The 12,954-nt window shown below is 38.2% G+C and overlaps 1 protein-coding gene across 1 annotated transcript in view; it reads right to left on the bottom strand.

Moving 5' to 3' along the window:
* Positions 1 to 4,958: 4,958 nt before the first annotated feature.
* FAM169A (family with sequence similarity 169 member A) overlaps positions 4,959 to 12,954 on the bottom strand; it is a 30,690-nt gene continuing 22,694 nt past the window's right edge. The window contains 7 exon segments of the mRNA XM_075726965.1: positions 4,959 to 5,504; positions 6,303 to 6,509; positions 7,383 to 7,548; positions 9,667 to 9,805; positions 10,955 to 11,009; positions 12,068 to 12,177; positions 12,392 to 12,520. Coding sequence (XP_075583080.1) covers positions 4,959 to 5,504; positions 6,303 to 6,509; positions 7,383 to 7,548; positions 9,667 to 9,805; positions 10,955 to 11,009; positions 12,068 to 12,177; positions 12,392 to 12,520 — 1,352 coding nt within the window.

The following is a 12,954-nucleotide window of genomic DNA, read 5'->3' as shown; positions in this document are numbered from 1 at the left end:
TACTCTTAGCCCTCAACATTGTAAAAAGGAAACTTTCAAACAAAACTCTAAAGATACTTCAGAAGCCAGAATGTGAATAGGTTTGCACTGGGTTTTTTTGTATTAACAGAAGTTTAAGGCTAGAGATGGTCATGCATGCAGTAAGCTGTTTGTGCAGCAGACTGTAGAATTACTGAGTGGTTAAGGTTGGAAGGGACCTCATGAGACTGTAGTGCAAGCCCCCTCCTTAAAGCAGTCAACTACAGCAAGTGTCCAAGCACAGTGTCCAGTCAACATTTTGAGTATCCCAAAGGATGGAGACTCCACCACCTCTCTGGGCAACCTCATCCAGTGTTTGACCATCTTATGGTTTAAAGTGTTTTATGTTTAAATAGAATTTCCTATATTCCAGTTTGTGCCCACTGCCTCTTGTCCTGTCACTGGGCACCACTGAGAAGAGTCTTGTTCCATCTTCTTTATACCCCTCCAGAGGTATTTGTACATAAGGTAAGAGCCTCCCAAGCTTTCTCTTCTCCAGGCTGATCAATTGCAGCTCTCAGCCTCTTCTATGACAGATGCTCCAATCCCTTAATCATCTTCATGACCAGACCATGTTTCAGATCTGGAACTCTGGCAAGGATGTCAAGCTGGCTGCTTTTGTACCAGCTCTCTAACTTCTCTTGCACTACCTGACAGAGTAAGAGTACTTTAACTATACCAAGGTCTTCTCCTCTTACGGGCTATTTTGTTAGTTTAACAAATTGCCCTAGTCTAGATTTAATAACTTACTATGATTTTTACTTCTTTGTATAGTGACAAGTGATTTGAAACTAAGAGAGGGTCACAAGCCAGTAAGCCTTTTGCTTGGAGAGAGGGCATTTTGTCAAAACAGATAAGCCTCCGTTTAAATTCTTGTTGCCTTACCCTTTACTGCACATTAACAAATAACGTGAACAGAATAGTTTAATTTTCTACAGCTGTCTCAGGAACATTACTACATTTTTTGCTATAAATACATGACTTGTTGGCTGAATAACACAACTGTCACACTTAAGACTTTTTAATGTACCACACTCTAGGGAGTGCATCACAGCATTTCTTATTGGTTTGTCTATAGCAAACTATTATTAAGTGCTAAGTTTACGTCATCTTACATAATTGGTATAAACAGCAGAATACATGCTGTAACATTCAGAACAGCCTATTCTACTATTCTACACCTTTTTCTGTAAGAGTCTGATGCATAAGCTAATGAAGTACACTAAAGTGTTTTAATCAGTAAAAGATTTTTCAATTAATAATCTTTCAAGCTTTTAAAGCTCCTTGGTAGCAGACAGATTGTAAAATAATGCTAGTTCTAGTGAACTGAACCACTTTAAAACATGCCTCTTGTATAGCAGAAAGGACTCAAATACTAAAAACCAAGGAAAAAAAAAACCTCACAAAATAGAAGTTTAATTACTACTTCAAAACATTTCAAAAGCTGTCAAGACAGTACTAAAAGGAAAAACTAACACTGTAACAAGACTTAAGTACAGTACTCTAGAATAGCAACACATCTTCCTTAAGATTTATAAACAGGGCATCACTACTTTAGAAAACATCTAACACCACATTTGTGAAAATAAGTTTAGACATGTATCCTCTTGGAAGTAAAATTCCGGTATCATCACTTAAAGCAGAGCAGCTGAAACTTAGGCCTATTTGTTGCTATGTTTAACTTAGTAGTGTTGATGACATTGTAAATGATCAATTTGATTACTGACATCTACAAATGAAATGGTATAAAAAAATCCAACAAACCAAGGTCAATTTCAAATAAGTTAAAAGCACTTTTGAAATAAGACATGTATACATTTTCATGTAAAGGGCTATGAAACATACGAACAGCAAACATGAATTCTGCATGAAATGAAAGTAGAAGAGATGTGGGAGAAGCACAGCAAATCCTGTTAAAAATTAACAAGCAGTACAAGAGAGACATTTGAACAAATGTTGGATTCAAATACAAAACCATTTACCATTTAAGTGCAAGGCTGAAGTCACAAATTAATGTTCTTTAAACTCTACTCCTAGACTAAATAAAGCTTAAAAATAATACTGCTTGCTTTCACTGTACACATGTAGTTCCACAGCATGTTGTAATAGCATTTGGTACAAACTTGTATAAAGTTGATGTTTTAATCAATTGTTGCTGGTGCAGTAAGATCTTAAAAATTCTTTAAGAGCTTGATGGTAATAAGACAGTTAACAGACAAAAAAAAAAATTGGCCAAGCCTAAAAAATGCTGGTTTTCCCAAGGTAAAACACTTCAGTCAATACAGTTGTCAGATATGTTTCCTTGCATTAATGTAACAGAAGATACAGACTATTAAACTGCTGTTCCAATGGGACAATCCATACAGCAATAAAAACTATTATTTAAAGTCAGTATTTTCATTTTGCTACTCCATATTTACTGCAAGATGATTAATGCCAAAGAAGGTGTTACAGAAATAAACTGCACCCTTTAGTTCAAAATACTGCTGTGATCACAATTAGAACAATGTTGTGTTTTCAAGTCTGTACGGGTTATCAGAATTGCTAATTGCACCCCAGCTGCCCACATTCTGCACCTAACAGTCTGGCCATCAGCTACTAGCTCAGGTACCCCAGATTTACAGAGGTATGTACTCAAGACTGTACTTAAATATGTGAATTCAAGTTCAGTATTTAAAATGGACTCTGAAATGAGATCAGAAATCTGATTGTTCTCAGTAGAAACCAAGACTGACCTAATCTAATAATCTTATTTTAACATTTATGTATCAAATACGCAAATATATTAAAAGAAATATACTAATCAACACCAGTTCCAACCTAACCATGAAAAGTAAAGGCCAGATGAGTGACACTACCTTCTCAGGAACACTGTTTTCTGACTTCACAGGGAATGCAAGTAATAAACATGTTTCAAAAATCCACCCAGAAGTAACTGAAATAACTGGGACTCACTTTCCATAAGCAAAAGAATCCTTAACTTTTTGAAAAGGGATACATTTGTATCAATTGAAGTATTTGGCAGATTAATCTTTTGTAAAGCTTGCTCTAAAAATGGAAGATGAGTCACAATATACTGTATACAACCACCCTTTTTTAAGCCACCAGCCCTCACAAATCCCAAATTCTTAGCAATGCAATAGATGTGTTTCCTAGCCACTCTTTAACGCGATAAATCTTAGCAGTAAAAGAGAAGCCATACAGAAGATAACAGAAGTTTTGTATTATGTCCTTTATAGAAAATGCTTGATTAATGTTAGAAATGCTTAAGGTTTACTTGAATATGTTTACAAACAAACATTTACCAGTCATGGGGTTCATAAGGAGTACCTGTATGTATACATTGATAGGAAGTTACAGCTGTGTGCAATACTTCAAGAAACCCAGGTTTAACTCAGTAATCCCATGCACCCTGAATCTAAAGTTTAGGTAACACACATTTCTTAAAAACAGCTTTTTTTCTTCTGTCTATAAGCTGCTCTTAACAGATTAAAGAGGAGGATGGTACTTCATTAGCTGAAAGAAATAGTACAAATGTATCTTACACGTTAAAATACCTTATAAATAGAATTAAACTGTATAAGCATAAAATCCAAACCCAGATTCTTACATTAGCTTCACAGAGGGATAAAAGTTAAGACAGCATTGCAACTATTTAAGTGAACCTTGTACTCTGAAGTCCTGAACAGCAATTTCTAGATACCTCTGTTTTTGAGTCACTGTGGGATACTACTTCACTTATCTTAGAAAAGGCATATAGCAGGACAAATAGTGGTGTGATTTCCTGTTCTTAGAACCATTGCTCTTTGTTATTCCTGAGTTTTTAACCCATTACAAGAGGAGCTTCATTTATTGAAAGAAACACACAGCAAACTAAGGAGTAACTTACTGTAAAATTAAACTAAAAGCACAGAATTTTGGCAAACAAGCATTTGCTGAAACACTCACTAATATTCACACTAATGAATGTCACAACGACCTGAAATGCCAGCACTCACAGGAGTCATACACCTGGCAGACACAACATTTTGTTAACCCACAGCACCAGCCAAGTATTTGGAAAACACAAAGAACCACTTCCATTCAGACCAAAATGAGATCAAAAGTTGTCATATCCTTTCCCTGTAATGTAACAGGTAATCAAGCATCCACTCAACACATGCAAGTAGTTAGGAAGGCAGTTCAAACGATTCTGTGTACGTACTGAGTCTACACTCCATACACTCTGGAAAAATACAGGCTTAGAGATGCATGCTTTGGAAGCTACGAATAGCAGCAGGCATCTCTTAATCTTCATAAAGAACTTCATTATCAGAATGCGCTATGGCAGATAGTGTGCTGACCATGCTGCTACTGGCTCAGCTGTTTCAAGTGATTCTCATGAAAGACAGATGCTGCTTATGTTGTTTTGATCTACTGAGTTATACCTTCTGTATTTTGAGACCTAGAATTACAGAATCTTTCATTCTTTTAATCTCATCCAAGAAAATCTATGGGGAGGGAACAAGAAGCGAGGACTTTTCTTGTTCTGCTTTTCTCCACAGTAGGGAACACATACTAGAGTGATGTCTGGCCTCATGAAAGTCTATGGGAATTTAAGGGACCTTGATAGGGCCAGGATTTCATGCTGCATTTTTCTTCCACAACTGCAACCTCAAATATGCAAATTATTCCCTTTGCTAGCACAACTGTTTTTATTCAGCATGTATCCCTTACAAAAGGAGGAGACTGGGAGTTTACTTTCATACTCTAATGAAGCTCAATGTCTAGTGGTTAAAAAGTCAAGAAAACTGAGGAAAGGTGATGAATCCCAAGAGGAGGTCCAACTCAGAATTTTAAACACATGTCCCGCGTCCCATATGGTTTAGCTACACCCTAGTGTTTTACAGAAAATAGTAACTTTCTTATAAATAGATGAATTAACAATCAGTATTTCATTTTTAAGCTGGCTTTCCTTTTTTCTTGGGTGGACCTTTGTAGCCTTTGGCCTTTCTTCGCAAGTTTCTCCGATCTACAATGGGTACCTCAATTTCTGCCTCCTCAGAGCTGCTGTCAGCAGCCCGCTCCGCTGCTGTCTGCATGTATTGATCCGTCTGCTCAGCAGACTCTTCTAAGTGCTCTTCCAACTGATTCTTCTGTCCTTCCTGTACAGAAGGCTGCTGAAAAGAAACACCCTCAAGTTCAACCACTATTAAAGAGCTCTGACTCAAGGCAACAGGGGCCTCCTGTGAGTTGTGCCCTGCTTCCTCATTTTGATCTTCCAATGAGGAAGCTGTTTTGGGCGATACATTTTCAGAAACAGATTCTTCTACTGCTTCAGATACCATAGAGTTGGGCAGGCCATTGTCAGAGGGCTCTTCCTTCAATGCCAAAGCAGCTGCATTTTCAGTGGTGGTCTTTTCAGATTCTTGCTGTTCTTCAGTGCCCTCCTTCTCTGCTGATGTACTTTCTTCAGTCAGCACTTCGGAATTATTTGCATTTAAAACCTGCGGAGGAAGGGAAGGGTGCAAAAACAACCAAAGGGCCAATTAATTGAAGATACAAGAGGCTGAAAAACTACTGTCCCTAGCTATCAACCTTGGAGGGTATTTTGACATTCAGCAGTTTTTAATACTACTTGTACAGTCCTTTCCTCCTTTTTGCCCAAGACTTTTGTGAAGTATGTTTGATATCCAGAGTTGCTCTCCTGTTTTCAAATTCAAATTATTCAAGGGATTATTCAGGTACAGGAAAAACATCCTGAAATTAATCCCAGGTAAAAAAAAAAACCACAACCTTTTTTTTATTTTAGACATACACAATTATCATTTTACTAGCATATCACAATCTGCTTTTGCACTATAAACAAAAACCAGTAAAATAATGTAAAAACCAGTAAAATAATGTGTTCTAGAAGCGCATTTTACCAGTAATTAATTGCTTATACACTTCATCAGGGCAATATTACTAGACAAAATAAGGATGTGGCTTTTCACTCATATCCAACGAATATTTTAGTGAGAAAGAGCTGTTTCATTACTGCCAAGACAAACTGGAGCAACGTATCTTTCTTTTTGGTATCACATGCATATATGCCCCACTTCTGCATATTAGAACAGAAACATTAGTATACTCTGTTTATGGATTTACATCACCTGGCCTAATAATTGCTTCTCCCATTAATTTTATGTGATGGTAGGGTCTACCAACAGCTAGGTTGCTGTTACTTAACAAACAAAAAAACCCAGCAAGATCTGTACACTCTGAAGGAAAGATGACTTCACATTTTGTTTCAATGCTCTCACCTTCTCTGATACAGGGTCTTCTGAAGGTTTTGCTGGAGACTCAATGATTAGTGGAACAAACAGTGTTAAGGGTTCTTCTCCTTGACTCTCAGACTGCAATTTTGATTCAGCACTTAGAACTTCATTTGCTGTTTCCTCTTCAGCCATCAGTGAGGTCTTACCAGTTTCTTCTGTTACCTCACCATTAAGAGGTTCTGATGGAGTTCCCTTAAAAAAAAAAAAAAAAATCACATTTCCAAGTCAAGATTACACCCAGCCATTGTTTCCCAACACTTGTGGGTGTACTTGTGATCCAAATTTGCAGCTTAATGTGAGAAGCAGATAGCTCGGGTACCTAGAAATGTGTCCTAAAAAGGCAGAGCTTAGTGCAGAGTAGCTAACTTAACCAGCATATTAGGTTGGTGGTGTCACCTGCACTAAATTTCTGACCACAGCTTACACTGTTAGGAACCAAGCCAAGCAGTTTTTATGCATCTCACAAGCATACATGCTGCAGTCATTCCTTGAACCCAATATAGTGTAAGATCTGCTTTCTCATTAATCACTAGGAACATAAAACCCTGGAGGCATCGCTAGGTACAAAGGATACTCAGATTTAAGTTCAAGCTGTTAACAAGTTGTAGATAAAAGTTGGATTTAAACGTCAAAGCCAGCAAGCTTTAAGTGGAGAAGTAAAAAGACCCAACAGTAGTCACTGGAGCATACTAGCTATTGGCTTCTTCAAAGAAACTTTTTTTTTTTTTTTAAATTAGAGATGCTGGAAACGATCTTGACCTTACTCCAGTTCTCTAGAATATCTGAGTAGGAGAAATCGATTAAGAAAATTAGGTTGGTAGACAACCTAGAAATTCATCTTACTCAAGATCTTGTGAACCCTATTGTTCAAAATAAGTATAATGGAATGTTCCCTGAAACTAGTTCTATACTAGCCTTAGCTTCTCAGATACACTTCTCAATGAAGCATTGGTATGAAAATCAAAGAGTTGACAGTCACATGGATCGAGGCAGCAAGGACCATATTTAACAGAAACTGCAGTTGTATTCCAAACTTATCTGCTATCACTATCACATCCAGCTCACCTCCTTTTCACTCCATTTCTCAGGGGGGAACGCATGTGGCTCTGCTTCTGATACAGACTGGCCCTCATTTTCAACAATCATTTCCTCATTCTTCTCAAAAGTGTTCTCCTCAGGTACTTCTACTAAGTCTTCAGAGCTTTCAGATGTGTGGGCAGGAAGTTCCAGCCTGCAGCATGTATTAAGACATATCCTTTAATCTTTTAGATTAAAACATAATTTTGGTGATGTCAGCAGGGAAATTCTTCCATGACCAATTATAAAGTGCTGTATCACATGCTTGCCATAGGAAATAAGAATCCATAAAACTAAATACATCTAAAAATGACTAACTTCTCATTAGGAAAAAAAATCAACTAGGAAAAATTGCTTTGGCAATTATAAAATGAAGACACCTATCTCACTTCCATTTTCTGGGAATAAAAGTCAGAAATTAGTTTAAGTTTGTTATTTTAAACTTTGAAAGCAGCAATCCATTACATATTTGGAAGCCACAAAGGGGTAAGAAAGGAAACTTCTCCCACCCCCACTGTATAAACAGTTTAAAATTACAGAGTTATAAAAGCAAGTATGTTTGTATAATCATTGAACATACATATATTACAAAGACCATGACTGGAAAAGAATTAAAGGCGATAAACACATCGTGGCTGAAGATGATTCAATCAGCTGTAGATTAAATTAGCAAATAGGTAAAAATGAAGCTCTGATGCACCTGATGGGTAGTACCACTATCTCAAACATTCAGTTCTCATTTTTGAGACTGTAAAACTTAGATGAACTGGAAATATTAGATAGAAGCAAAGGAAAAAGTACATGCAATAGATTTGGAGGAGGCTGCTTCACAATCTCATAGTGCCAGGTGCCAGTCTTGAGATGAAGACACTCCGTAGGAGGAAGTCCCTGAAAGAAGACCCTGCTGCCTTTGCCAACGTGCATGGAATAAGAGAACCAAGCTCATATCCTACAGCTGATATCCTACCCTGTTGCCATCAGGATTCCCCTTAGTTCTACTCACAAACACCATGTTACACATCTTGCTCAAAGGAGCAGTGGCACTTCATTGACTTCAATGAAGCAAGGCAAGGCCCAATATACTGACATTCAATAACAGTGTCATGTGTCCTCTCACATACCAACTAGCTAATTATTAGTAGTAACAGGGCAAAAAATTTCTCAACTTGTGGCAGCGTCAAACCATGCCATTTGGCCTGTCTGAACCAGCGTAGGGCAGCACACTAACAGTGCAAGACAGCAGTGCTGTATCTCTGTAGTTCCACAGAGCAACTTAAACACAAAAATTAGGCTGTATCTAGCTGAAGACCTCGGCTTCACATAAAAAGGAAACACACTAATTTTGTTTAAAGAAACCTAATGGAACAAGTTGGAAGGATTTCCTATCAGGTTATCTTCAGTTCTTCAAAAGAGGTTTTTGGGGTTACAGTGGGGTTTTTTTTAGAAGAGAACGAGAGGGACACGGGGTGGGGCGGTATGTGTCTATGAACATACATATACTCACATAGAAGAAGGAAAAGGAAGGACCAATTTAGTTATTTATTTAAAATAGCCACAGTTCTGCTTTCTGGATGGAAGCCAGCGCAAATTAGTACTTCAGGCCCTGTCTTGTATGAATTGTTACGGCACACAAGTGGTACAACTCTTCACCTCCCCATCTGACAATTATTACACAGCATAACATCCTTTAAACTGGAGATGACTTTTTTTCCAGGATGTAAGTTTGGATATGATGGTTTTAAATCAGAATTTGTCTAAACAAAGGGCTCTATTTTGAAGACTGGTGGCTCCCTATAACTCTTCTGTTAAGCAACAAGCAGTAAACCAGCTCCCAAACTAAACAGTCAGACTTTATTATACTGCAATATGCCACCATAACAAAATGTCAGGAAGGGACACCTCTCTAAAGATCACACATAGCATTGTGGGTATGTGTAGTTATATTATCACAAGAAACTATGCCATACGAATACAGATGTTTCTACCTTCACGCAGACTCAGTTATAAACAGACACCCTCAGCCCTCATTGTTTTCCTACTGTTATTTCCAGTATCTGCTGAGCTTTCAGAGACACTACGTTTTGGTGCAATCACTCTTCAGGTGATGTCTCAATTTTCTTTCTCACATCACGCTTTATTTTTAGTAATTTTTAAATCAAGCAAGTAGGAAGAAAGGAGAGGAAATACCAAATAGCACACTGCAAGACACTGATGTAGTTTGCGACTGCCCAAGCAACAAAATAAGAAATCAGTAAAATAAGGGCTCCTCTACCTGTTTTCTGACACACGAAGAGCATTTGCCTTATCTCCTTGGGAAGTTTCAGGTTCAGGTTCCTGGCTGTTTTTTCCTATCCTGGGGCGTTTTAAATGACTGCTTCGCATCCAACTGGCAATGGGATATATATTAAGGTCTTAGGAAGAAAAAAAAGAAAATAACAAAATAAATGCATGCAAATAAATAGAATCATAGAATCATAGAATCATCTAGGTTGGAAAAGACCTTTAAGATCATCCAGTCCAACCATTAACCTACACTACCAAGCCCACTCTAGACTAATCAAGGGTAGACCAGACTAAACCATATCCCGAAGTGCCACATCTACCCGTTTTTTGAACACTTCCAGGGATGGTGACTCCACCACCTCTCTGGGCAGCCTGTTCCAATGCCTGACCACCCTTTCCGTAAAGAAATTTTTCCTAATTTCCAGTCTAAACCTCCCCTGGCGCAGCTTAAGCCCATTTCCTCTTGTCCTATCGCTAACTACTTGGGAGAAGAGCCCAACACCCACCTCACTACACCCTCCTTTCAGGTAGTTGTAGAGAGCGATAAGGTCTCCCCTCAGCCTCCTCTTCTCCAGGCTAAACAACCCCAGTTCCCTCAGCCGCTCCTCATAAGGCCTGTGCTCCAGACCCTTCACCAGCTTCGTTGCCCTTCTCTGAACACGCTCCAGCACCTCAATGTCTTTCTTGTATTGAGGGGCCCAAAACTGGACACAGTATTCCAGGTGCGGCCTCACCAGCGCCGAGTACAGGGGGACAATCACCTCCCTGCTCCTGCTGGCCACAGCATTCCTGATACAAGCCAGGATGCTGTTGGCCTTCTTGGCCACCTGGGCACACTGCTGGCTCATGTTCAGCCGGCTATCTACTAACACCCCCAGGTCCTTTTTGGCCAGGCAGCTTTCCAGCCACTCCTCCCCAAGCCTGTAGCGTTGCATGGGGTTGTTGTGACCGAAGTGCAGGACCCGGCACTTGGCAGTCCAAGATCTGCATAAAGTTTTTCCCTCTAATATTTCATTAAAGAAACTGAGTGCAAGTAAAACAGCATTTCATTGTGGTACTTTTTTTCTGAATACACATGCATAATATCTTTACCAAGACTCATAACAATTTTATCTGAAGTCCTCAAAAAGGTTTATGAGCTAAGCCTCAGCACCTTAGAGGAAGGCGTGTTTTTATATACTTTGCAGATGAATATGCTAAGACTGAAAGCAGTAAAAGAGCCTGCTAACCTATTAATCCACAGTAATCACAATACTGATAATCAAGGTTATTTTTACCTTCAGATGTGCTTTCATGGACATCTATTGATACTTCATGTTTTTGAGAGTCAGCCTGTGAAGCAAGAGCAAAGCTAATGTTATTCCAAAAACTTGTGAATTGATTGAAATACCTTCATCTCCCTATCTGCATCTTTCTAAAGCACTATTTCATAGTAATGATCCTATGGAAGAGCAGCTACAACCATTCTTAATTTAAGATACTTACATGTATCTCTCAGTTTGTTTTTTTTTTTTTTTTTAATTATCTTTATTACAAGGATGAATATTTTTCTCTGTATTTTAGTTCTGGTCTCAACTAGAAGATAACACCTGAAAGTAACCTGTCTTTATAAACAACACTACCAATTTTTTTTTCCTAACCATTCCATTTATAACAGGTGTCCACATAATTAAATTTCACTAAGTGAAAGGTGAAAATGAAAGCTGGGGAATGTTTTTTCCTGGTTTGGGGAAAGGTGGGGTATTTTATTTTGTTTGGTGGTCCAACAGTTTTCAAAGCATTGCAGAAGACACATATATAGCCATACGTAGCTGAAATCTGTTGATATTTCAAATACGTACAAAGAAAGCTGCAGCCCTTCTATAAGGACAATGTATAACGCTGCAAACTAAACACTGCCCATTGTATTGAACTGTGATGTGAATGTGCACTTCTACAAACACTCTTCCTTGTTCTCTCCACTCTTATGATGACTCTACTGTTCAACAGCCTTTCTAGACAGTTTAAATCTCAGAGTCAGTTGAAATATTCTCCCTTATCTAATCTGCTAGCAAACAGCTCAAATTACAGACTTTGACAGCTGTGGCATAGACCCTGTACATTCATGGGGACACACCACCACCCCGCCCTCCCGCAAAAAAAAAAAAAAAAACAAACCAAAAAAACCCCCAACCACCAAACAAAAAAATGGTATTTTTAACCCCAACTTAGTCATTGGTGTTACATCGGTGGAAAGCATAACATCTACCCAAAAAAGTAAAAAAAGCATTTGTCTTTTATATATAGTATGGACTTGAGCCAATTATAATGAGATGGACAAAAACATTTCTCATACTTTGTTTTTTAGTAACAAAGCAATCAAAAAAAGAAGTCACAGTCTGTGTACCTACACTTAGCTTTGTTTCTAGCTCAGACTTCTGTCCACTTGCTTCAGATACTGCTGCAGACTGCCGAAAATGATCCTCTGCTTGGAAACTCTTATTTTCTTTCTGTAAGGCCTCTGCTGTTAAGATTTAAAAGAGGAAACAGGGAAATGGAAAATTATAGGACCTTTACACAACAATTAACCACCAAAATATGATCTCACAGATCTCAGGACAAATAAAAATCTTTCTGCTAGTTTCCATGGGCAGTGTTCACAGAAGTCACTGTTGTACTTGCAGAGTGTTCATCTTTACAAAGTGTCAGAAAACAACTAAACAAGGCATCCATACCTGCAACTGTGAGCTTTTGCCTTTGCAGTAAAAACTTAATAGACGTTCTCTGGAACCAATATCCTGTTCCCTCCACTTCCCACAAAAGGTTATTATCCCCAGGGTACTTCTCAAGATATTGCTTACAAGCTGAACAAACATAAGAAAAAACAGTATATTATATATACTATATACTCTGCTGTACCCCAATTTTTAAAGTTTATCTGAAATCAAATTAATTTGCAATCTTCCATCACACACATAAACCACCACAGAAAGAACTGTTCAACAAAACAGCTGAGTCTGAAATAAATGTAATACTGCTTTATCCTACTCATCCTTCTCAATAAATCCTTTCTTCATGTTTAAACACTTTCCATTATTATCTTAAACTGCAAACGAAGATGGATGGGATTTTATTATTCTTCTCTAAGCACCCACTTGAGAGTTCTACAACTTCACTGGTCACTGTCCCTGCCAATCACAAGACACAACCCAGGATGGAAGGGCTCTTAAGCAGAGGATACAGTCAACTGATCTTTGTCACCACATGTCATTACAGGCACTTGTGAAAAGCACTCTTT

This window comes from Pelecanus crispus, chromosome Z, assembly GCF_030463565.1.
Source record: "Pelecanus crispus isolate bPelCri1 chromosome Z, bPelCri1.pri, whole genome shotgun sequence".
NCBI lineage: Eukaryota > Metazoa > Chordata > Aves > Pelecaniformes > Pelecanidae > Pelecanus > Pelecanus crispus.
This window is presented reverse-complemented; position numbering and strand designations above follow the sequence as displayed.